Genomic DNA, 27,174 nt, shown 5'->3' with positions numbered 1-27,174 from the left:
AGCCGCTGCCTTCGGCTCAGGTCATGATCTCAGGGTCCTGGGATCGAGCCCCGCATTGGGCTCTCTGCTCCGCAGGGAGCCTGCTTCCTCCTCTCTCTCTGCCTGCCTCTCTGCCTACTTGTGATCTCTCTCTCTGTCAAATAAATAAATAAAATTTAAAAAGAAAAAAAAAAAAGTTCGTTGCTGGATTTTTCCAAAAGGAAAATTATACTCAAGAGATTCATTCCACAAGATTTCCAGATACTTCTAGTGAAAGTCTGTAATAATACTGAGATTAACTATATATTTTCTGATCATCAAGATTTACTGTCCCTTGTTGTAAACACTGACCTCAGCATTTGCCTGAGTCAATACTTATCACTCAGGTCAATCAATCTTGATGTTCTCTTCAACAAGAACAATATTTGCTTATATCTGCTTATTATCATATTTCACTTGCGTTACATAAAACTGTGAGCGTGCCAGTCTCCCAGAATGGATTTCTTATGAGATAAAAGTTAAAAAGGAATGATGTCTATTCGATCACTCTCTCACTCATTAAGTTACATTAAAAGCTGCTTCCTGACTGCCTGGAAATCACAAACTGGCTTAAACACACAGATCTATTCTCCTCCTGCAGCTACATAAAGAGTTCCACAGATGAATAAGCTTCATTCTACCATCCCAGCCCCAGGGTTGTTAAATCTGGTGTTAATCATAATAGTAATGTGAGCAAAAAAATAGGCTTGCTTTACAAAAAGCAAGAAGTTTTCATTCTCTATAATATCTAGAAATGAGAAGTGATCATTCGAGAGGCAACAATTTTGAAAATAGTATGTGTGGGTGAGCCCAGTGACAGGAATTAAGGAGGGCATGTATTGCATGGAGCATTGGGTGTGGCGCATAAAAAATGCATTTTGGAGCACTGGGGGAGAAAAATTAAAATAAATTAAAAAAAAAAAGAAAAATAGTATCATGCCTGGCAGAGCATGGCACTGTGCTTACCAGTGCCTGGCACTGTGCTTAATACCTTAACTGTAAATGTCTTTAAGAAAAATAATATGTGGGGGCGCCTGGGTGGCTCAGTGGGTTAAGCCGCTGCCTTCGGCTCAGGTCATGATCTCAGGGTCCTGGGATCGAGCCCCACATCGGGCTCGATGCGAGCCTGCTTCCCTCTCTCTCTCTCTGCCTGCCTCTCTGTCTACTTGTGATCTCTCTCTGTCAAATAAATAAATAAAATCTTTAAAAAAAAAAATAATATGTGAACTTACCATGCCTGACAGTGCATGGCACTGTGCTTAATACCTTAACTATAAATGTCTTCACTTAAATGGATTAACTTATATAATCCTCACAAGCACCTATGAAGCGTATACTTTAATCATAATTTCATTCTTATATTCATTCAACAATAAATATTAATTGAGCATTTTCTTTCTCCCCCTTTTTTCTTTTGAAAGAGAGAGGGGGTGGGAGAGAGAGGGAGAGAGACAGAATCTTCAGCAAGCTCCACTCCCAGTGCAGAGCCTGACAAGGGGCTTCATCTCATGACCCGGACCTCATGACCTGAGTCGAAACTGAGAGTCAGACTCTCAAACAACTAAGCCATCCAGATGCCCCTAACTTAGGACAATGTTAGGTGCTGGACATGTAACAGAACAAAACAGTGTCTCCTGGAGTTTAGGCACAGTGGTGGAAACTAATTACATGTCATATGATGGTCAGCAAATGGGAGAAAAATGAGAGACTTGAGGGGGTGGAGCTGTTGCTATTTTGTACGTGGTGTTTATCACTGATAAGGGGACCCTCTGATGAAGACCTGATGAAAATAACAGAGTGAGCCATTCAGCAATTTGGGGAAGAACCCAGGCAGAGAAAACAGCAAATACAAAAGTGTTAAGATAGGAACATGCTAAGAAACACCATAAAGGACTGAGTGGTTGGAGTAGCCTAAAAAAGAAGGGGATGATTACAGAAGACAAGGAGGGGCAGTGACTATCAACCCTAGCTGCCACTTTTTACAAAATACTTAAGAGGAACTTTTACAAAATACTTAAGTTCTACTTACCAGTATGAGAAGTAAGTAAATTCAAAAAGCCTTCCTGGGAAAAACAATTAAAAAAGAAATTCCTACAAAATGTAGGAAAAAAAAAAAAACTACTCCTGGACACTAAAGAACTGTGCAGTGAAGATCTGCGAGATAAAGGAAACTGGGCACTAGAGGCCGTATTTCCCCTAGGTGCATCCTCCAAATCCAGGAGAAGCCACTAATAGGAACTGGACAGAGTAACTTTCAGCAGGCACTCAGGACACAGGGGTCAAAAACTGAAGTTCACCTAGGAAAGAAGGCCTGCTGAATCCCCCACACTGGGGGCTAGGCCTCTGCAATGTCATACACTGGAAGTAAATAAAACAGAAAATAGTCTGCATCGCACATGGACTGAAGCCCATCTTAATCTCTGATTTCATTCAAATGATGCAGGATCACAAATTCCACTAGCCATCGCCCAGAAACAAACGTAAATCCTCCAAAATATCGTTATTCTAGCTTTTAAATTCTCTACAACTGCTCATTTATGAGCACTCACAATAACTAAGTAAATGAGAAGACAAGATAATGTGATAAAAAATCAAGGGACGGAGCAGACAAGATAAACAGACCCAAAACGGACCCAAATGATTGAGCTCTCAAAAACGCACTTTATGAAGAAAAATGATTATGGGGGACCTGGGTGCTCAGTCATTAAGCGTCTGTCTTTGGCTCAGGTCATGATCCCAGGGTCCTAAGATCAAGCCCCATGTTGGGCTCCCTGCTTGGCAGGAAGCCTGCTTTTCCTCTCCCACTTCCCCTATTTGTGTTCCTGCTCTATCTCTGTGTCAAATAAATAAATAAAATCTCTAAAAAAAAAAAAAAAAAATGATTAGAATGTTTTTTAAAAAAGGACAAGGGAGCACCTGGGTGGCTCAGTGGTTTATGCCTCTGCCTTCGGCTCAAGTCATGATCTCAGGGTCCTGGGATCGAGCCCCACATCGGGCTCTCTGCTCAGCGGGGAGCCTGCTTCCCCCTCTCTCTCTGCCTGTCTCTCTGCCTACTTGTGATCTCTCTCTCTCTGTCAAATAAATAAATAAAATATTTTTTTAAAAAAAAAGGACAAGAGGAAGAATTTCTGGCAGAAAATCTGAAACTTTATAGTTTTGCTTTTTTTTTTCAGCATATAAATCATTTAGAAAAACCATGTACAGGGGGGTGCCTGGGTGGCTCAGTCATTAGGCGTCTGCCTTCCACTCAGGTCATAATCCCAGGGTCCTGGGATCAAGCCCCCCATTGGGCTCTTGTTTAGCAGGAAGCCTGCTTCTCCCTCTCCCACTCCCCCTGCTTGTGTTCCCTCTCTTGCTCTGTTTCTCTCTGTTAGATAAATAAATAAAATCTTTAAAACAAAATACCATGTACAGGGCCATAAAGTAAGTCTCAAGAAATATTAAAGGACAGGGGTTAGGGACCCAAATGATTGAGCTCTCAAAAACACACTTTATGAAGAATGATTAGGGGGCACCTGGGTGGCTCAGTCATTAAGTATCTGTCTTTGCCACAGGTCATGATCCCAGGGTCCTGATATCAAGCCCCACATCAGGCTCCCTGCTCAGCATGAAGCCTGCTTCTGCTTCTCCCTCTGCTCCACGCTCTCTCTCTAATAAATAACTAAAATCTTTAAAAAAAAAAAACCAAAAAAAAAAGGAAATATCAAAGGACAGAAATCATAAAAAGTATGTTCTCAGGGGCGCCTGGGTGGCTCAGTGGATTGAGCCGCTGCCTTCGGCTCGGGTCGTGATCTCGGGGTCCTGGGATCGAACCCCGCATCGGGCTCTCTGCTCCGCAGGGAGCCTGCTTTCTCCTCTCTCTCTCTGCCTGCCTCTCTGCCTACTTGTGATCTCTCTCTCTGTCAAATAAATAAATAAAATCTTTAAAAAAAAAAAAGTATGTTCTCAGGTGGCAGAATAAGCAAGAACGCAAAAAGAGATAAACTAGAAAATCCTCATTTGTCTGGAAATGAAGCAATGACATCTAAATGGCTTATGTGTCAAAGAGCTGATAACAAGGGAAAACAAAAAATAGTTTTAACTAAGAATGAAAATACTCGTGTCAAAGGAGTATAGGGGCATGTGGATGGCTCAGTCAGTAGGGCATCTGCCTTCAGCTCAGGTCATAATCTCGGGGTCCTGGGAGGGAGCCCCACATTGAGCCTCACATCAGAATCCATGCTCAGTGGGGAGTCTGCTTCTCCTTCTCCCTCTGTGCTCTCTCTTGCCCTCACTCTCTCAAGTAAATAATCTTTAAAAAAAAAAAAAAAAAAAAGAGTGTAACACGGGGCGCCTGGGTGGCTCCGTCAGTTAAGCATCCAACTCTTGATTTCAGCTCAAGTCAACATCTCAGGGTCTTGAGATCAAGCCCTCCCCATCTGCTCTGGGCTCCGTCTGCTTGAGATTCTCTCTCCCCCTCTTCCTTTAGCCCTCCCCCTACATTCGCACATGTTCTAAAATAAATCTTAAACAGCAACAAAAAAAAGAGTGTAATGCACATAAATCTGGACTTAAAATGGAAAATTTATAGCCTTAGTAGTACATATAATAAAATAAGAGAACAAGAGATTAATAATGTATTCAGCTATCTCAAAAAGATTAAAAAACAACAATAACAACAAAGAAGGTAGTGAGAAAAAACAAAGGACAACAGCACAGATAAATGAAATAGAATATAAGCATATACCAGGAGATAACCAACAAAGCCAAAGCTGATTTTTTAAAAAGATTTATTTATTTATTTTAGAGAGTATACGGGTGCAAGTGGAGGGAGGGGCAGAGGGAGGGGTGGACAGAGGGAGAGGGAGAGAATCTTAAGCAGACACCCTGCTTTGCAAAGAGCCTGACTGGGGCTTGATCTCACAACCTGGAGATCATGACCTGTGCCCAAACCAAGAGTCAGATGCTCAACCGATTGAGCCACCCAAGCACCCCCAAAGTTGATTTTTTTTAAAAAGATAAAACTGATAAACCTCTAGTGAGTGTGATTAGGAAAGAGAGGAAGTATAAAATGTACAAAGAGCACATCACTAAAGATACTGCAGACAATAAAAAAATAAAATCATATAAACTATTTTTAAATTTGGGTAAAATGGACAAATTCCTAGAAAAACAAAATTTACCAAAACTCTGGTAAGAAGGTAACAGCCCTTTCCTTATTAAGGAAACTAGATCCGTAATTTAAAACCTTCCCACAGGGGCGCCTGGGTGGCTCAGTGGGTTAAGCCTCTGCCTTGGGCTCAGGTCATGATCCCAGGGTCCTGGGATCGAGTCCCTCATCAGGCTCTCTGCTCAGTGGGGAGCCTGCTTCCCTCTCACTCTCTGCCTGCCTCTCTACCTACTTGCGATCTCTGTCAAATAAATAAATAAAATCTTTTAAAAAAATAAAAAAATAAAACCTTCCCACAAATGATTAATTCTTCTAAACATTTAAGGAAGAAATAACATCAATTTTAAACAAATTCTTCCAAGGAACAGAAAAAGAAGGGACACTTCCCAGTTCATTTTATAAGGCCAGCATAATCTTAGAGCCAACACTTGACAAAACATTACAACAAAGGAAAACTGCTGGCCAATCTAAGAAACAAAAATTGGTGTTTTGTGAACTGTTCACAAAAATCTACAAGAGATCATTTATAGCAGCTTTATTTGTAATAGCCCAAAACTGGAAGCAAACAAGATGTCCTACAACAGGTGTGTGGTTAAACAAACTCTGGCTCATCCATGCCATAGAATATACTCAAGAGTAAAAAGGAATCAACTACTGATACACACAATAACCTGGATGGACCATAAGGGAATTATGCTGGGGCTGGGGTGGCGGGCGGGGGGGTAGCACTCTCAAAAGAGCACATGTGGTATAACTCCATTTATATAAAATCTTTGAAATAACAAAATCATAGAGATTGAGAAAAATGCATGGTCTCCAGAGCTTGGGGACAGCTGAAGGAGAGGCATGGGTGTGGCTACAAAGGAGCAAAATGAGAGAGATCTGGGTGGTAGTGAAATAATTCTGCATCTAGATTGTGACGCTGGTTACACAAATCTACACATGTGGTAAAAATGGCATAAAATATATCAATATCAATTTCTTGGTTTTGATAGTGTACTATAGTCACATAAGATATAACCTGGGAGAAACTGGGTGAAGGGAACATGGCGACCTCTTTGTACCATCTGCAACTTCCTGTTTATCTGTAATTATTTCCAGATAAAAAGTTAAGAAGAATGGGGAAAAAAAAAAAAAAAAAAGACCTATAGCTTTGCTGAGAACAGACAACAAGGGCAAGGGCAGGAGAAGGAAGACCAGATAGGAAAGATAACTGCAATAATTCGGGGAGAGATGATGACAATGTAGGCCAGGATGACAGCAGTGAAGGAGCTAAAGAAACAGCTCAATTCTGGACATATTTTGAAAGGAAAATAGACAGGATTTGCCACTGGTTTGGATAGAGTCAAAGAGAGGATTCAAGGGTGAAGGTGTCTGGCCTGAGCACACAGAGTTTCTAATGACTGGGACAGGGATAACTATGGAAAGAGAAGATCAGAGGCAGGGTTAAGGACAGGAATTTGGATTTTAGACATCTAAGAGATGTCTCTTAGACATCCATGTGAAGACACTGCAGAGTCCTCTGGATATCCGGATCTGCAGTCAGAGGCTGGTGGCCACGGCTGGTAGTAGAGATACATATGTATTTCATGACAAGGGATTAGATGAGGTCACCTGAAAATCAGGTGTAAATAAAGATAAATACTCTGAGGATTGCACTCTGCGACACTCAGATATTCAGAAATAAGGAAGATGGGGGAAGCCAACAAAGCTGAGGAAATGGTTCTGTGGCTAGAAAAAAACAACAACAACAAAAATAACAAGAGAAAATAATGACCTAGAAGTCAAATGAGTAGTAGTATTTCATGTCAGAAAAAGTGTGTGACAATGACAAATGCTGCTGAGGATATAGGGCACCAGGAACTTTCACACACCGGTGGTCAAGGTATAAACTGATATATATATAACTATTTATTATATCATATGCTAGCCTACAGTAAATCCTGGATATACACCCCAGGAGGCACATATAAAAATGCTCAAAGCAATATTGCAGGTGGATGCCAAAAAATAAAAAGACTCCAAATGTCCTGCAAAAGTAGATGGATACGTTATAGCACATTCATAATGGATACTGTGCAGTTACTATAATGAACAAACATTAGCTCCATGCAGCAACATGAATGTATCCCAAACAATACGGGAGAGAAAGAAGCCAATCACAAAAGATTAAACTTAGTTTGATTCCCTTTCTATAAAATTCTAGGCAATATGAAACTGTTTAGGAAAGCAAAAAACAGGTGGAAAAGCTATAAAGAAAATCAAGGAAATGATTATCAAAAAGTCAGGAATGGTTAGTAGTTCAGGGGCAGGGAGGTTATAGGAGAGACAAAAAGATACTTTCTGAGAAGCTAACTACTGTTTCTTAACAAGGGTGGTGACTGCATGTGATTTTTTTAATCATTGTTTTGTTTTGTTTTTTTTTTAAGTATTTTATTTATTTATTTGATAGAGAGCAACACAGTGAGAGAGGAAATACAGGGAGGGAGAGTGGGAGAGGGAGAGAGAGAGAGGCAGGCTTCCCGCTGAGCAGTGAGCCTGATGCAGGGCTCCCTGGGATCATGTCCTGAGCTGAAGCAGAAGCTTAAAGACTGAGCCACCCACGTGCCCGTTAATCATTATTTTCTAAATGATACGTTTTATACTTTTCTGTATACATATTATATCGTAACAAAACTTGGGAGGGAAAAAAGTGTTCATCTGCATCAAATGTGGCTAAAAAGTCAGCTAAGATGAGGACTGAAAGCCAACTGCTGAGTGCAATAACATGAAGGTCACAACAAAGACTTTGATAGAGTGGTGAGGAAGAAAGCCTGAATAGAGTAGGTTTCTTAAAAAGTGAAGAAAAGGAAAAGAATACGCCACTCTTTCCAAAAGTACTGGTTATAAAGGGGAGCAGAGAATGGGACTCGGTTGGAAGGAACTACAAAATGGGGGGATGGGAGGAGTTTGTTTTCATGTTTCAATTTTTTTTAAGATTTTATTTATTTATTTGGAGCAGGGGAGAGAGCATGAGCCAGTGGCTAGGGAGAGGGAGAAGCAGACTCCTGCTGAGCAGAGTGTCTGATGTAGGGCTCAATCCCAAGACCCTGGGATCATGATCTGAGCTGAAGGCAGACATTTAACCAACTGAGCCACTCAAGCTCCCCTCATTATATCTTTCAAATGGGAGGCATTACAGCGGGTTTTTATACTGAATGATCCAGTAGAAAGGGAAGAGTTGATGCTGGTGAGAAAAGAGAGAACAGCTGGAATAATGTCCACTTATAGAGAAGTAGAAAGATTGGTTTTAAGAGCCTGGATAGTCTATCACAGTCAAGGGACTTTATCCAAATACATTAGTCCTTTGAGCAAACGAGATCATCGGATGAGAGTGAAGTGCTGGAAGAGGAAGTATGAAATGAGAAAAGGTATAAAACAGTTATCTAGGAAAACTGGAGAATTCTAGAACTTACAGGAGGATTGCTAGACAACACAAATGGTCTACTTAAGGTTATTTACACCTGAGACCTAAAGGGAAAAGTCAAGATGACTGTATTTTTCCTCCAACGATGTTCAACAGCCTGGTCTAGGCACAGAGTTAGATTTCCCCAGAGTCAGAATTGTGCCAGAAAGAGAGGATCAAGAAAGTGAAGGCATGTGCTAGGGAGTCATCATAATGATGGACCATGGAATATAAGCAGAGAAGGGACAGAAGAGGGAACATGAGGAAGCTGAGGAACTATGAAAAGGTAACAGAATCAGCAGTAAGGCACAAGAACTGGAGTAAGGGTTCCAGAGAGAATGATGATGACAAGAGGCAGTTAGAAGTGGTATTCTTAAAAATAAGATTACGGAGAGGGTAGAGTTACTAAGGATAGGTCTAGGGTATGTCCACAGTATGGGTAACTGAGGTAGGATAGAAGACAAAATATTTGTGGAAGAGGAAATCCGGAAACTAAGAAGTCAAAATTTTAGGAAAAAAAAAAAATCATCTGAGTGCATAGTGAAATCACCAAGAATTACAAGAATAAAGTTTAAATGCCAATGTCTGGAAACGAGGTACTAAAAACATGAAGATATGAGGAACAATGCCATAAGAGTTTGGAGGCAATGGCCATGGTCCCCTCCTCCTATAGCTAAGGCACAGATTGGTAAGTGACTTTCCCAGCTCATGGCAGTCAGTAGCTGATAGTGCCTGAATACAAACACTGACAGTCTGGTTCTATTTTAAGCTATAAATTGACAGATCAACAGCTCCCTAACTTTTGAGAAAGACCTTTAAAGTTAAAACAAAACAAAACAACAACAACAAAAAACTCAGCCACGCAACAGTAGATATATTTTTACCATCTAGTGAAAGAAAAAATACAAAACCAAAAGAGCTATTATGAATTCAATGATTCAAACAAAATTTTCTACACCAATCACAAGAATCTCTATAAATATTTGAAAATGTTACTCAATCCACAGACAGTGCTTAATGTCACATGGCTATGTATATATCCCCACCCCCACCATGCCAAAAAAAATCTTTGCTGCTGTGTGAGCACCTTCTGGAAGAAAGGTAGCTTTCATTCCACAAATACTTACTGAGCACAAGTTTTTAAGTTACATAGTAGCATCTGGAGAATTCATTACCCTTGAGAAGTTTACAGCATTAGGCAGTTATTCTGAAATTCTTATCTCAGGATCATTTTATCCTCTTAAAAAATTACTGAACACTCAAAGAGCTTTGTTTTTTGGGTAATATCTATCAATATTTAGCATATTTGAAATTAAAACAATTTCAATATAGGATTACACAAAAAAGCATTCCATTTGCCAGAGTGATGATGCTATCACACGTCACATGCTGCTTCTAGAAAATTGTGCACACTCATGAGACAAAGAGTGGAAAAGACAAAAAAAAAAAAAAAAAAAAAGGGAAGAAGACTTAGTATTATTATGAAACAGTTTTGGTTTGTGGACTCCCTGAAAAGTATTTTAACCCACAACCCACTGGAATTCTGTTGCCTAAATAGATAGATTAAGCCATTGCACTACTTTTGTCATATAAAAATTATTAGAATAATATCCACTATGGGAGATGGGCTGAGTCCCAGGTTAAGAATAACTTGTGTTAAACATCCCACTTTCTAGCATAACAAGGATAAAGGAAGGGGAGAGGAGACATGTATTGTGCACGATGAGGTGCATAAGTAATTCATGTCTCAGTATCTACTGTAGTCTAGGCACTGAGTTGGGCATTTTAATGTGACATCAGCCAATGAAGTGGGGGTAATATCCCCCACAGAGAGAGATGAACTCATTGCTCAAGGCCTGAAGCTAGTAAGTAGTGGAGCTTTGATACAGACCCCAAAGCCTATACTCTGTTGAAACTGCAAGTTCAGACAAACTAGATCAAATGGAATAGTCCTGAATTTTCCAGTATAATTTTCTCCTCCTCTAGATCTTTCTCTTTCTTATTTACATAACACTTCCAAGCATGACAAAGGTCTAACTGGTCAGTGACCATGATTACATCTCCTCTCAGCTTATGGCTCATCTTTTCCCCTTCAACCACCAGTTCTCAAAGTGTGGTACCTAAATCTGTGCAACGTAAACTTGAGAGATTGGAATCTGGGCAACATAGCTAAGTGAGTTTATCACTACTAAGAATAAATGGTATTAAGCTGATGTTAGATGGGAGAAAAGAGAAGAAAATCAGGAAGAAAAGCAATAAACGACTTGGATTAACAATAAAGTTCTCTCCACTCTAATAAGAGATGCAGTCATGACCATTTCCACCACTGCCCACATCCACCCCCAATAAAACACTCACCTTCTTTATCAGTAACTGACCAGGAATATTTCTGAAAAGGCTTACTAGATGGAAGGGGGTCCATCTCCAGCACTTTATAAATCTGGCCAAAGGCTGATAGTCTGAGTGCATGCTAAAGACAAAAGATTATATTTATTCAAATTTCAATGGCCATTCATAAAGTCTTTAGTACATGTAACTAAAAAGACACTCATTAAATGCTATCCTTATGATGACAAAAGCCCTAATAACAGCCAAGAAAAGAAGTGTTTAAATAGAATGATTCAGAAAATAAAGTTATGATCTCTCTCCCTCTCTAACAGATCACTGGGACATGCCCCATCTTCTACCTGTGCACTGTGGGTAATATCTTCCTTTTGCTGGACGGTCATATAGCTGAGAGCATCTGTTGGGTCTCGCTCACAAGGATCATGTAGTCCAGGACCCCCTTTGGCAAAGGAAAAGAAAGACACAAGCACCACTTAGAACTGAGTTTAGAATTCCATGAACTAACACAAAAGAGAAAAAAGAATGGTGAGAAAAAGAAAAAACAACAACAACTGAGGAACTAGGTTAAAAGTCTGCTCAATTAAATGGAATAAAAAGGACACTCATTTTCAGTATGTTAACACTTAAATGTCCTTATTTTACTGGAAGTCACTTGCATATCTAAGGACAAAATTGGGTCTTACTCTGAGAATTTAGAAATAGCATGATGAACCATCCCAGATCTTTAAAGGCATAACATATGTAAAATAAGACCAAATTTAATTTTTCAAAATTAAACACCAGACCACAAACTTCAATAAACTTCAAACACTTTAACCAAACATCTACATTTTCAAATTCAGAGCTTTAGGTAAAGCAAATTCATAGCAGACACAATATCTTATTAGTACCTTTTATGTTAGTACATATAAAACATAAATTACAGTTATTGAAAGAGTTTTATAGCACTTTTCCAACATTCAAACATTCTAGTTGCTAACACTCCAAGCAAAACACCACCTACACATCATTTTCCTGGGCAGAGGACAAATTTAGCACATATTAAAAAAAAAAAAAAAAAAAAAAACTAAAATGAAATGTTTCTGATTCTTCTGCCTCCAAAGTTTGAAACCCTTACCAGGAAGTAGTATTCCAGATGCCAAACACTCCATTACTCGTCTCAAGGCCTCCCCAGCGCCCAAAGGTCTATTACAAGTACCTATAGACTTTTCACATATAAGCTCTAGTGGCTAGAAGATATTAAATTACAAATTAGTACATGCACCAAGTGTTAAAAGGATTCCAGTTAAATGTGAGCTGACATTTCTATCTACAATGGAGGCCAAAAAAGGTGAAAGTCAATTTAAGGCCCAGTTAAACTTTTCCTGCTTGATTATCAACTTTCATCCCAGCCAGAGTTTTTAAATCAATCATTTTTGAGATAACATATTCAGAGGACATTTTGTCACCAAAACTGTTTTTGGTTAACCTGAAAAGATCAATTAAGAAACTGTGATCACCTAGTTAATTTAACAAATATTTAACAAGCTTTCATCTAAGTTAGTAATAGCTAATAACTAATCAATGTTCAAACCCAGTCCACCTATCTCCTACTTAACCTAGGAAGCACTCAAACCACCTACAACTTCACTTCAGAGAGCCTGCCCCAAGTACTATTAGAATAAACAAAAGACCAAATCTCCATAGTTAATAAACTAAAAACTCATGTGCTTTATCAAATAATTGCTAGATTAATCTAAAATGACCCTTTATAGCTTTGTTTTATAACATTCTTCACTGTAGTCTTGACTAGGCCAAGCATAATAATTTCCAAATGAAGTAAGTTTTGCAATATGCATTATAAACTACACCCACAATTGTATTAAGTGTACTATTTGCCCAACTCTACTTACTAAAACAAACTTATATTTAAGGGTCTACACTCAAAAAGAAAGAAAAAGAGATATGGGAGCCGTATCCAGGCATATCAGGTAATTTTTATTTTAAGTGGAAGTAGCCCTGAAAGAGAAATGTGCCAGTCAAGGAGGCTTTCACGGGCAGTAGGTGAATAGTAATCAGCCATCAGTACAGAGTAAAGTGCAAGAAGACAGTCACTTCTAACAGGTATAGAACCTTTTTGTCAATATGAATATGATGAGGTAGAAGAGACAGGTTATATGTGTAAAAAAAGTATATTAAAAAGATGTACAACTTTTTTTTCTAGAGAAAAGATAATGCACACCTAACTCAGAATGCAGCCATTCTACAGTAACATGTAATTTCTACAGGATTTCCTCTGACTACAGCTACAGAATTTGCTTTTAACTATAAGTACTTACCCATCCTTTTAATGGTGCCCATGTGGGAACTCTGTTGCACAAATCACGCAGAATGCGGAGGACAATTACACATGATTTTAATCCGTTTGCCCTTGCCTAAAACAAACAAAATGATTCCAATATCCCCGTTGAAAACCAATCTTCTGGTTTTTAAGTACACGGATCATGGATACGTTCTTTAATGTGAATACTAATCAGCCACTCAGTCATCAGTTGTCAAGCAAACCAAAAAATTAAGTTATTAAAAGCAGCAGAACTGTAGTCTAGAAAGGCAGATTTTAAAGTAAAGGAAGCATATTACGAAAATAGCTTTTATAGCCTCATGGCAATCCTATTCTGGACAACCATCTATCTTATCTTTTAGCTTTTCTCATCCCTATTTGTATTTTATAAGCCACCATTTGAAATTCAGAGTACTAAGCCAAAAAAGATTATATGATAATTAAACATCATTAACTGTAGTAGAAGCTATACTGTGCACCTAACCTAAATTAACTCATTTACACCTACAATAATGCTACAAGGTAGAAAGCGCCCCATTTTATACATTACGTGCACAGAAACCATTATTAAGTGGCAGGTGTTCCAAATGAAACCTCCACAAGGCTACAAAAACAATAAAGTAATAACAAAAAGCCAACCTGAAACCATTTGGCATGTCGAAGAGACGCCAAGGCGTTCAGGCATTTCTGCCTGTCCAATAAGTCCGGAGGATCTTTCATCGCAACCTTTTCTAATAGGAAAATGGAATAAAGAAAGACAGATACAATTTGACCAAGGGGTTCCTGTCAAATTACCAAACAATAAAAATAAAAAGAAGAGCAGCATCTGAGTGAACTAATAAGACTCCCAGAAGATTTCACGATTTAGCTTTGTTTTGTTGCTTTCTTCTTAAATTAGGTGCACAATGATTACTTAAGTAAACAGTCATCAGAGCCGTTCTGTGCACAAGCAGGACAGGAGCACAAAAGCATTCATTCAGTAAACAAATACATAACCACTGCTACATAGAATCTGGGATCTTATTAAGCATGTGTATAACATTACAGGGGCACAAAATAGGTACATAGCACTTTTGCCTTTGGCGGGGCACAAAGAGCACAAATCTGGGACCAGGAGCAATAACGACTTTCCTTTACAGAAGAATTGCTGATCAGTTCTTCAGAGAAACTGGGGACGTTTCATGTAAATACCTTGAGACTTACTGAGAATACACTGAGCAGAAATTTTTTTATGACTAAGTAAACCCATACTTTGCTCCGCTGATGAGAACTCTTCAAATGTCACCTAAATTCTCTCATTACTTCTTTCCTAAAACAAAATGATTACGACTACAAAAATGAAGTACATTGGAACATTTCAAGTTTTATCTACCTTTAAAAAAAAAAAAAGAAAAGGCAGCAAAGAATACTATCGGATTAGTTATCTGACTTGCCTTAACATTTTTAAAGTTGGATTAGATGGCCCAGAGCAGTAAAAGAATTCAAACATGTGATTAATGATAAATATCCCCATCTGAAAAGATGTCACAGGAAACTAAATCCAAGTATGGATTGCCAAATTTATATCTCCTCTAAACTCCTAGGCTTTTAAGCAAAATTGGTGCAATTATTTATAATGCATAACATACAAATATTTCCTGAGGGATAATTCTTTCTAATCCATTTAAGTCAGATCGCCATTCCCTTGTAAGAACTCTTAGATGTAGGAGAGCCCACCCAACACTTCTTCCTAGTCACAGAAGGGAGTGTGTTTGTGTGGGCCAAGTGATACACTGTAAATATTTTTAAATGGGAGACAAGATCACTGACACTTTTTGGATTCCTCATATTCTAACTGACCGAATTCCATTAACTGAAACCAAAGGCATAATGCCCAACAGAAAACAGATCGATGAAAGAACAAACCATGGCTCTCTCCCCTGACTGCAACGCTCTAAAGGCTGAAGTGCTACACACTTATTTTCTGACCAGGTGAGCTCTACAGCAGATACTTGCATTGCTTCGCATTCTAACCTCTGCCCACAAGTTCACAACACAGGATCTCATTTCACTGACCCTTTTTACTCATAAAATGTGAACCCTCAAAAAAAACCCCAAAAAACCCATTAATGTAATTTATGAACATAGATGTATTATGAATATGTAGCCATATCCTATGGGTATTTACTTCACAGAGGATCTATTTCCCGGATTTGCTTAATTCTTGTTTCTAATAGCGTAAAACATACAATTAACTCATTTTAATGTTTTTATATCAAAATGCTGAACTATGGTCAATACAAGCATCTGTGTAAAGCTCATGTACCAGAAAAAACAAACTCCTATAAATGATTAGAATCTCCTAAAAGTTAGATATGACAAAGGTTGACTGACTGCTAAGTAATGTAATCTCAAGAAAAAACATGGAATGTACTTATTTTTTGAGACTTTAAACTTCAAGTTAAAAGTAAGGCAAGATAAGTTTTATTCAATCATCTTGGCAGGAGTGTTGGAAAAGGGGGCAATAGAAGACAGGAATGAGTCAGAGGAAATTTGCATAGGAAAAGACAAGGCAAACCAAAGGTCTTTTCGACCTTTCTGGTATTTTTGTCCAGTGGTCACAGCTTGCAAATAATGTCTCATGCTCACTGCAACACAGATATTTTTAAAGGGGGACAACGGTAAAAATATTTAGGTAACTTCTTTCATCCCCAAGGTCAGATTTTCATCACAAACTCTTATTAAAAAAAAAATATATATAGGTATCATCTTGTTACAGACAGTCAACATTTGGAGGCAATAGATTCTGCTAAAAAGAGATGAAAGGCACAGGCAGTGAACAGAAGGCTTGCCCTGGACTCCCTTTACATCACTACCAGAATGGCCATGTTTCTTCATGCTCTCGTAGTCAAAAAGTCCAAAGATCCAGAATGTTTCAATATTCATGAGGTGGGAAACAGCAGAAGAAATGTAATAACTCATCTCATTTTATCTTCTTCAAAGTTTCTTATTTTAAAACAATATAAATTCATATGGCACTGCAGTGCTTGCTTGCAAGCCCTGCTTGCCTATTTGCTTTATATAAAAATAATAGTTTTATGGGGCATTTGGTGGAAAAACAATGCTGCTTCTCACAGTAAAACCTCAAGCTTAACATTCTATGTGAACTTTAACAAAGGTGTTTCAATTTTGTGGAGAAGCAAAACTTTTCTGAATTTGGAGTCTTTAAATTAAAAACAATGAAATTGTGAGCCGTTTCATTTTCCTACAGTGTCCAGTAAAACAGATGAGAAACAGCAGAGGGGATGGGCTTCAGGAGTGACAAAAATGCCAAAAGCAAAGAAAAACAGCTTTTAAAAATTTATTGCTCAGGAACCTGGTATCAGGGCATGAAGGCACATAAAACATTCAGAACAATGGAAGCACAGGAACACAAGTCTACTATGCCTAACTTCGCTTATTTGATTAGATGTTAGATCAGTGACCAGAAATCCACCTGAAATATACCATACTGCAGGAAATGTTGGTCAGTTTCTCTCAAGCCCTTTACCTGCAAGCTAGCTCTCTCTTAACAAACCGCTAGTCTAGAGATGGGGTGGGGAAAAGCCAGAACATGACTGTGTTAAATGAAAGTTATTTGTGAGGAACCTGGGTTCTTCAAAGGTAAAACAGTTGAGTTGGGTTGTCATAAAGGCCTCCTTGACAATCTGGACGTAGCTGAGCTACTGAATTCATGCTGAAAGAATTTTCTAGTTAGCCTGAAGATATCCTGGCAGCCCTTTCTCTCAATTCCTGAGGCTTTGTGAAGAGCAGATACTAGGCCCCAAGCCACTGTCCATGCAAAACATCAGGCCACAATAACACAGACAGGTAAATGCAGCACTAAGGTAGAACAGAGAGAGCACTGTTTTCCTAATTTATAGTAGAAACACCACTCGATATGACTTTTCTTCAATGCTTCAGCAGGCAGCCAGCCACTGGAAAGATAATGGCTAAAAATTTGCATTGGATAGTGTGGGTCTAGCAGCTGGGGAAGACAGGAAAATAAAGCCTACTGCATCGTTATAATCCCAGTTGTGATCTCTGGACTGCGAGAACTTAATGCCTTCCATTTAGCAGGACTCATGCTAGTGAATGGCCAAGACACATCAGAAGTTCATAATGGCACCAATACGTGAAACAGGACTTTTGAGCAGCTTCTCTGTGAACCCCTAAAAATCTACCTCAGTACTGAGGACAGAGATTCATCTTAGTCTAAGCCATAAGAGTTGCTGTAGGTTCCCTATCCACCTGGTTTCGAATTGCATTATAAATATAATAGCTAACTTACCACCCTCATAGCAAACATACTTCTTAAAATCACAAGCACCGAAAGAAGCTGAGACCCTGTGAGGCTGAGAATAACTGTTGCAGCTAAGAGGCTCCTACACTCATCCTAGCGAGTAATGGGAGCAGACAGCACATTGGACTTCAGAGTGGGAGGAGCTGGCTAAAACCTGAGACTTTCCTCATTTATCAAGCAAGGCAGAAAGCCACCTCACAGGGCTGCTGTGAAGGTTAAATCATGTATAAGAAAATGCTTCTAACATAGTAAGTCAAATACTTTAACACAGCTAAATCCTCAATATACATTGCTTGAATGCTTCTTACACACCACATTGTTAATGCTTCTTACACACCACACAGTCCTATTTAATCAGCTAATGTGCTGGCTACAGAAATTCATTTAACAGATTTTTTTTGCAGGGGTGCAGCACACCCACAGTGTATTAGGTACCATTCTAGGCGCTAGGGATAAAGGACATGGGTAGGGAAAAACATACCCACCTCTTGATGAATCATAAGGTATATAACAAATTAGCTCATTATTAGCACTGCAGCAAATACAGTATACTGATTCTAATACGACATTTCAGTGAATGTTGAAGAGTTTACCTGTGTTTAGGTTCAGTTCCTCAGACCTACCAAGCACTCATTATTCTCGTTATGAAATAAAGGCAGTTTTAGTATGTGACTTTGCACTGGGAGTCTTTTTAGTATAAGCTGAGTAAATGTAACTATCACTACCACTATTAATTGAGCAAATTAGGTATCATACAGGTCACATGACATAAATTCTGTCATTTGACCTCAAACACCTTCCTAAATTATTTCTTATCCACGGTTTAAAATGAAGAAACCTGTCCAAGATCACACAGCATGAGTACCTAATGGAGTTAAGAATCGAACACCTAACTGCCAGGAACTAAGTGCTTCTTCTCCTATCCCTTCTTTAGCAGGAAGCATATAGTGATGGGGAACATTCTACGGGGCCTTTAAGTAAAGGGTAGGAATATGGCAAGAAGACTGACAGCATGGGAGGGATTTTACCTGTGAAAGAGTAAGTAATACCAAAGAGATTCACCTTATACTCTGGCCACTGAAAATTTAAGTAGCAATCTGAATGACTAGTTAGACTTACTTCTGCAGAGACAACCCTAAGGGGTTAAGTTTGATGTTCTCACCTGCCCCAGTCCTCTGGTTCTCCCTGCTTGCAACATGCTTTTTCCCCTTTTTTAGATTTTACCCAAATACGCACCAAGTGAAGAGAGGGAAGAGAAAGATGTGCGTGTATGTGTACTGTGAAAAGTTGGTTTGTTTTGCAGAGGGGAGTTGTGAGGTTCAATAGGAAAGTGTCTCCTCAAAGAGAGTTACAATGTATGTTTTTTAAATACTGAGAAAGAAAAGGAGTGAAGATTTTGAAAAGAGGGATATCTCCCGGTCTCAGAAATTCCTGGAACCCAAATGAATCCCGTACTTTCACGCATGCAGCTGAGAATAACCGTATCAAGGTGGGAGGAACTGTCCGGTAGGAAGAAACAAGTCCTACAGAATCATAAGCCTAGGTCTCAAATGCTCAGTCATGCTGGATCCTAAAAGTTGCTCAGGAATACGCAAAATGGCAGTGCAGATCAAAAAGCATTTTGAAAAAGCCCAGGTTATACAAAATGCACAAATTATAAGAGATAACAGTGACTCAACGGGGCTGGGAGGTTACAGCTCAAAAAAGGGGTCTTGGGATCCTTGAGTAATACAAACACCTTGAACAGAGAGTATTCTACAGTAACTAGTCTTCTAGTAAGGGTGCAGTGCAGTATTTGTTTCCAACTTCTGTGAACAGAAATTAAAGTTACAGAGGCAACAGACCAAGCAAGCTTAAGGGTATCACAGAAAACTATTACCTAATCCCACATAAGTATACAAAACCACAGGAAAAAAGAAGCCTGATGTTCTCTCACTATTTTCAAAGAAATAAGAGAAGAGATGCCTACAGCTACAAATAGATGTAGAATTAATCTAATCTTTGGTGATTTCAGTCTTTTTCTCATCTCTCTATACTCAAATAATTGTTAATAATTCCCATAATTGTTAACTAGTCTAGGAAGTGGCTGACTTTACACTAGAGAGAGAGTCAAGTAGAACACAGCTTATCAGAATTAACAGACTTATCTTGACACTTCAGAAATTATTTTATAGTTCTATAGTTAATGGTGAACTGTAAAGCTGTTAAAGAAATTAAGCTGCTTAGGATTGGTTCATCAGAGGTATTAGAGATATGATACACAGCAAAAAAAAAAAAAAAAAAAAAGTACTGGCATTAACCCAATTACAGACTGGATGCTCTTTAACTTTAAAACTTGACTCATAATGTGTCTACTTTGTATCTGTTGGGTGCGGTAGAGCTGATTTTAGTTATTCCAAAAAAACTTTTTTGTAAAGGAGTATATCACTTTTACTTTAAAAGACACGTCTGCCAAACTCTAAATTTCTCAATCTTAACATTACTTATGTGTCTCTTATTACACCTTTATCATCAATCTGACATAAATGAAGAAACTGGCCAATATTTCTTACTGCACTGGTATTTTTAGGTAGGGGAGTGAGCAATGGGACCTGCTGAATGTCTAGTGATGAAAAACAGCAACAGGGAGTCCCCACTGGCCCAGATAAGTCACACTGCCTCTAAATTGTCATGACAGAGAAAGGCCAGTTGGTCAAAGGTCTGACACAGGACAAATATCATGTGGCAAGTGTTTCTAGGGCTAGGACTGAGAGGCAGAAACAAGCTAACTTAACAAGATAAAAACACCAGATAAAGAAGTTCAGCTCCAACATTCCTTCTCAAAGCTGAATACAGATTTTTTACTCTACTTTTATGAGGATGACACTGCCAAACAAGAATTCTTTTTAACTTCAGAAGTAAGTTAGTTTAAAGCATAATTTCCATATATATAATATACAAAATGTTAAAAGGATCACAAACCTCCTAGAAAAAAAATTTACTGTAGTTTTTTTTTTTTTTTGAAGATTAGTTTTTAGAACACAATCCCCTAATTATATCTGTTACATGGGCAATTAGGTAAAGCATAAATCTTACAAAGTTGTAATAGTTATTAGAAGTCAAGAGCAAGGTACAAATGAGTAACCTGAAACAATGAGTGAGCAAATATGAAAACAGTATTTTTCTGGACCACATTTAATCCCAAAATCAGACCTAAAAGCCAAACTACACAGAATAGGTCAGCTGATACCAATAACAGCGTAATAATAGACAAAGTAAAATAGAACACCATAATAGTATAAAAATAAAAGCAGAGTTAAGACCAACATAATAATCAACAGGTTTCTGAATTAACATATATTTTAAATGTATACATTTTTGCAAAATATGGCAATCATGTAGAAATAAAGCTTTTTAAAATACTATGAGTGGCAAAAAACAAATGAAGACAGAAAGAACCATTTCTTAAATCCATTAAGTACACTTAACACAGCATTCAAGAGAGGTCTTATGGGAACAAAACAAAAATATATAGATGTGTACCTCCATCCTTCTTCTCCAATTCGTCCCTAATTAGAGGGGAAGTAAGTATCACCTTCAAAGTTAGCGTGGGCTCTTTTGTATTCCGAATTATAATAGAAGCCTCATCTACACATTGTTCCACTTGGTATTTCTCTTCTGTGAGTTTCTGAAAGTCACCAAGATTTCAAAAACACCCAGTTAATTAGATTAAAATCTCAAAAAATGAATGAGTACTGCTTAGTTTTCAAATGTTATTAACTATTAATAATACTAGGCTGAAAGAGTAAAGTCTTTAACTAGTTTAGTTTAAGGATAACATTTCTCTTTCCTCCCAACTTACCAGAACAAATCTTTCTCCACACCTCAAAATGCAACCACAATGTCAACTCTCTATACAATTATTAAACAATCTTTAAAACCATTCTTTCTAATATTTGAAAGTAAAATACCAACAGCATCATTATGTGATAATGGGTGAAATTCTGTTCTTAAAATTCTTACAGAGAGCTACTGTAGAATAATAAATTGCTGAGAATGCTCTCTAAACCAAATCCCTTTTGACCAGACCATCTCAAAAGGAACTCCTACTTGTTAAGGACTTCCAAATAGAAGATTAATAGATTTTTATATAAGATTATGTAGATTTTTAAAGAGCATCAAGTAAGAAAGAATGAGAAAGGATTTCAAAAATTAGTATAAACAAGTAACTTCCTTTCTCAAAGGACAGGTAGATCTCAGAGATCACTCCAGTGAGACCTATCATTATGGGACAAGTCACCTGACATCCACAGGGAAACATACAGTGCTTCTTTTAGCATATAATTACATATATATAATTTAAGGGCCTTCCACAAAATAATCACCAATTAGAATCACATATTAAGCTATATTTAGTATTATTATACATTAAATATTTAGTTTAGTAAGTTACACAGAATCTTTCTTGGCAGTGAAATCTATATCTATTACCTGACATAGAATGGAAACACTACTAGGTCTTTGCATATCAGTGTGCATTAAAAGAACTCAAAGCCCTTTTCATAAAAATAGCATTTTACCATTGAACATTTATATCAAAAAAAATAGCAAAATAGAAAATTCATTATCCTAATTTTGAATAAAGAAAACCAGGGAAGGGAAAAGGCCACACAGTCACTGGAAAAACCAGAACTAGAATATAGAGAAAATGAAGAAACCTGTTTACATTGACATTATAGTAATATTAAAGATGCAGAGAATTAGTCAAACTAAATCTCCAACTATGTATGCAGATCACCAGGGTATGAGTTCTGGGCTAATTAGAAGTGATTCTTGGTTTTGGTCACCCTTATCCCTTGCTCAAGGAAGTTCTAAAATTGACCTAGAAAAGAGTACGTAGAGAAAAGGTATGGTACAACTGCAATTAACTAAGGTACTTAGATTACTGGAAGTTTTGCTGTGGTAAGTGCTCAGGAAAAGATAATTCACAAGAAAATAAGATTGTATCATATCAGAAACCGGTTTTCCATACAAACAACAAGAAAACAACAGGGAGGCAGGGAGTAAAGGTAGAAATCATGCTTAAAATGATTTTTCTGGGGATGCCTGGGTTGCTCAGTCGGTTGAGCCATTGCCTTCGGCTCAGGTCATGATCCCAGAATCCTGGGATCGAGTCCCACATCAGGCTCCTTGCTCAGCAGGGAGCCAGCCTGCTTCTCTCTCCACCTCTGCCTGCTTGTTGTGCTCTCACTCCCTCTGACAAATAAAATCTTTTAAAAAAAATGATTTTTCTGAAATATTAATAGTAATAATGTGTGTATGTATGAGGGCACATATGTGTACATGTTTACAATTTAATCTGAGATGGGTATACAATTATGTCCCCATTTTACTTGGATACCTCTTCTGAACCACTTACAGCGATGGATCTAACCATCACACAAAGCAACTGGTTTCAAGGTAGGATAACTACTGGCTATGATAAAGTGAAATACTTTTAATGTCTACCACTGGTCTTAAGAGCTCAGGCTTCTGGGGCGCCTGGGTGGCTCAGTGGATTAAGCCGCTGCCTTCGGCTCAGGTCATGATCTCAGGGTTCTGGGATCGAGTCCCGCATCGGGCTCTCTGCTCTGCAGGGAGCCTGCTTCCTCCTCTCTCTCTGCCTGCCTCTCTGCCTACTTGTGATCTCTCTGTCTGTCAAATAAATAAATAAAATCTTTAAAAAAAAAAAAAAAAAAGAGCTCAGGCTTCTTTTAACTTTTCTAAGAAGCCCTTCAAAGACCAAATAATATGTGTCTTTCTTTGTCTTCTCTTGCCTAAAAAGCCCCAGTCTCTTCAAATTTAAGAGTCTCATGCTCTACCGACTGAGCTAGCTGGGTGCCCTTCTCTTCAAATTTAAAATGGTTAACACAGATTGCACTTTCTTCTGGGTCCTTTCCCTTGAACACTTACTTGCTAACTCAACAAGAACATTTTAAAACTGTGGGGCCTGAAATAAAGACCCTCACCAAGGAGACAAAAATGTAGAGTTTATACAGTTGTGATCTCCACAGAGAAAGCTCTATTAATGCAGACTGAAATTTGGCCCAATCTCCCATATCAATACTTGAGAAGTGTGATAGATTTTCAGAATAAGAACTTCTGTTATTTATAGCCCTGGTTCTCAACTCCTTTTCCACCCTGACACAGGTAAGGAATAGGACCACTCTCATAAGAAACAGGACTCACTACAGGGAGCAGAAACACGGGTGAGATGGTTGAAAAGCCTCCATGGATTACTTTACCCTAGATTTAAGAGTAACAGTGTTCACTGTAATAAAAGCAGGAATACAGATTACACTTTAAAACAATATAAAAAAACAGAAATGAGGGGGTGCCTGGGTGGCTCAGTGGGTTAAGCCTCTGCCTTCGGCTCGGGTCATGATCCCAGGGTCCTGGGATCAAGTCCCACATCGGGCTCTCTGCTTAGTGGGGAGCCTGCTTCTCCCTCTCTCTCTACCTGCCTCTCTGCCTACATGTGTCTACTTGTGATTTCTCTGCCAAATAAATAAATAAAAATCTTTAAAAAAAAAAACAGAAATAAGGAGTTTTATTAACATTCTAGTAACAGGGAATATAGCTAGCCAGAAAGTCCTGTTATTGAGCTGTTTTTTAAAAGCTCTATTGGGGGGCCCTGGGTAGCTTAGTTCGGTTAAGCATCCAACTCTTGATTTTGGCTCAGGTCATGATCTCAGAGTTGTGGTATCGAGCCCCACACTGACCCCTGTGCTTAAGATTCTCTCCTCACTCTTCCTCTTCCCCCCTTCCCCACTCCTCATCCCTCCAACACTGCCTCTAAAAAAAAAGAAAAAAAAAAAGCTCTATTATTGTACTCCATGTTGCTCACCACTCTCCCTCCCCAAATGATAACAAAAGGACTTAAAATAATTTTTTAGAAGAAATCAATTTAACCCTATGAAGGACCAAAAACATTTCTTCATTCATGAACTGAAAATGGAAAAGCCAAATATATGTTCAGTCACTTACAAAATCGTATCTTGAGATCTAAGGCAAAATGAAAACACAGTGCTCCAAAAATCAATATAGGGAAATATGTCAACAAGTAAGACAAATCTGAGTGTCAACAGTAGATTAAAAAAGGAAGATAGTTTTGAAGATCAACTTGTAAATGTGAAAGTATCCAATAACAAAGCTAAAAACAAATTTAGAATTCATATAATTTGGGGGGGGGGAGTACTTTTTTAGAAGAAATACAAATAAAAGAAACGAACTCAACAAAAGAGAACATTCAACTCAAAGGACTTCGTGGACACCTGAGGGCTGGAACATGGATATAAGGACTAACCAATAGGAAATCATCAAAAAGCTACAATCTGATTATACCACAGACAACACATGTGAAACTGAAAGATGATAACAGCTTTCCAATTAGTGATGCAGCTGGCCCTTGGAGCAGACTGGCAGAGCAGGTCCTGGGGCGGCCACAGCCCCAGACCAAACCATTGTCTTCAGCCCTGGGGAGCCGTCCACCTTCACAGGATTCTCCAAAAAGCATGCCAAAACATCAAAATTTTCTAAAACCATCCACTGGAAAAAGTTTTGGAACAAGGAATTATAGTGACTTTCTATTAAAAGGATGAAAGGGTTACTGTTAAATTAACTTAGTTTTCAATTTTATTATCACCTATGAAAGTCTCTAGTTGTCTATGCTCCTTCTGATCTTTTTTGCATTATACCAACCCTTCCAGAAGTTTATAAAACTGAGAGACCTAGTCTGAAAAACATGAAGCCTCTCAACAAGATACACCTGAAAATTGAAGACGGTACCTTAAGAGCCATCTTAGGGGTGCCTGGGTTAAGTGTCTGCCTTGGGCTCAGGTCATGATCCCAGTATCCTGGGACTGAGTCCCATGTTGGGCTCCCTGTTTACCGAGAAGCCTGCTTCTCCCTCTCCCCTCCCCCTGCTTGTGTTCCCTCTCTCAATGTCTGTCTCTCTGCCAAATAAATAAATAAAATCTAGAAAAGAAAAAAAAGAGAAAAAAAGCCATCTAGTAAATATATCCTGAGCACTAATCATGAGAAGTTTGTTTTAAATGTGATGGATGTGTCACTGACGCAGAGTAGCAGTATTCCCTTTGTCTGCACCTACCCTTTACTATTACCAATTCCTTATTATTAATTTCATCCAGGTCGCTACCTACTTTCACCTTTTTACAAATTCTCCTAGAGGTTCAATTAAACTGTACTCACCTGAATCTGAATAGGAAGATTATCTTTGACTGTATTTAACAGGGTCTCTGTGGGTTTGTCTTTGCACATTAAAACCAGCTCCAAGTCCATATCATCTTTAATCAGCAAGCCTTTTGCAACCAGGCCAATCCTCATTACACCACACAATGTCCGACCACCTTGATCCCTAAAAATAAAAGTCTAAATGATTACTTTTACAACCTATTTCCCAAACTATAACTTAATCATCACTTGGCTTCCTGGGTATCCATATGAACTGATAAGGAACATATAAATTCAGACATCAAAAATTAAGTCTCAGTTTTAAGACTAAAAAAGTATCTGTCTTCCCCAAGGAATTAACAGGGAGCGTCTTTCTTTTAATTCTTTATTAAAAATCTTTTAATTCTTTATTACATCTACGTGCTTGTTACAAGAGTCTATATGTACTATTATCCACTTACACATTTTTTAAAATATTTTTAAACTTCTTTTATCTTTTTATCGGTGATTAAAGAAATTTGTGAGAAACCTGAACACCAAAGGTATACTGAAAAAGAGCATCAGGGTGGAAATCTAAAGACCTGAACTCTACTCTTACTGGTGCCTGCTGGCTCAGTAATGGTAACTGCAAAACGGCTATTAGCTGCATGAGCCTTAGCTCATCCCTTCTAGCTGTATCATTCTAGGAATCCACAAAAGTTTATGGGGAAAGCAGAACAATGTGATAAAACTAAAGATCTGAGGAAAGAAGGAAGAGACCAAAGATAATCTGCCAGTATAAGCATTCTAAATCCAGCTGTGGCAAAAAGAACAAAGAACATCAAGTAACGAATGGTGCATAAAAATAATGTTAACATCTACCCTTAATTTTAATACTAAAAATTTCTTATAGGTTCATTTTCCTCATCACAAGGGAAAATGTAACTGATCTCAGCAGTCATGCAGCAAGTAAGCAAATGTCTGAGTACAGAAAGTATACTAAAGATCCAATCTCTCCTGTTCCTGAGGCTCACCCTGTAGCAAAGTATAAAAAGTAACCGCTTAAAAGGGGAAAAGAAAGTAACATCTGAGAACAAACTGCATGCCACTGACTCTCATTAAACCTTACAGCAAGGGCACCTGGGTGGCTCAGTCAGTTAAGCATCTGCCTTCAGCTCAGGTCATGATCCTGGGGTCCAGGGATGGAGTCCAACATGGGGTTCCCTGCTCAGCGGGGTGTCTGCTTCTCCCTCTGCCCCTCTCCCCTCCCCCATTCCAACCCCACTCCTGTATATGCACACATGCTCTCTCTCTCAAAAAAATAAAAATAAAAAGTAAACCTCACAACAAGCTTGCATTTAAAAGACAAGTAATGTCAATCTCAG

General features: G+C 38.4%; 1 protein-coding gene across 4 annotated transcripts in view; it reads right to left on the bottom strand.

The window, feature by feature from the left end:
- Nucleotides 1-27,174, bottom strand: part of LOC123953228 (spermatid perinuclear RNA binding protein) — a 147,314-nt gene that overhangs the window by 38,562 nt on the left and 81,578 nt on the right. For all 4 annotated transcript variants that reach the window (XR_006820840.1, XM_046023286.1, XM_046023288.1 and 1 more), the window contains 7 exons: nucleotides 25,829-25,994; nucleotides 21,122-21,266; nucleotides 13,918-14,009; nucleotides 13,277-13,372; nucleotides 12,076-12,187; nucleotides 11,300-11,397; nucleotides 10,971-11,082 (listed from right to left, as the gene is read on the bottom strand). Coding sequence is in view for 3 of the 4 variants with exons in the window: in XM_046023286.1 (XP_045879242.1) it covers nucleotides 10,971-11,082; nucleotides 11,300-11,397; nucleotides 12,076-12,187; nucleotides 13,277-13,372; nucleotides 13,918-14,009; nucleotides 21,122-21,266; nucleotides 25,829-25,994 (821 nt within the window). In the remaining variant the exon portion in view is untranslated. The remainder of the gene's footprint in view (nucleotides 1-10,970; nucleotides 11,083-11,299; nucleotides 11,398-12,075; nucleotides 12,188-13,276; nucleotides 13,373-13,917; nucleotides 14,010-21,121; nucleotides 21,267-25,828; nucleotides 25,995-27,174) is intronic.

This window comes from Meles meles, chromosome 11 (assembly GCF_922984935.1).
Source record: "Meles meles chromosome 11, mMelMel3.1 paternal haplotype, whole genome shotgun sequence".
In the NCBI taxonomy this organism is placed as follows: domain Eukaryota; kingdom Metazoa; phylum Chordata; class Mammalia; order Carnivora; family Mustelidae; genus Meles; species Meles meles.
The sequence above is the reverse complement of the archived record's forward strand: the minus strand, read 5'-3'. Positions and strand labels throughout refer to the sequence as shown.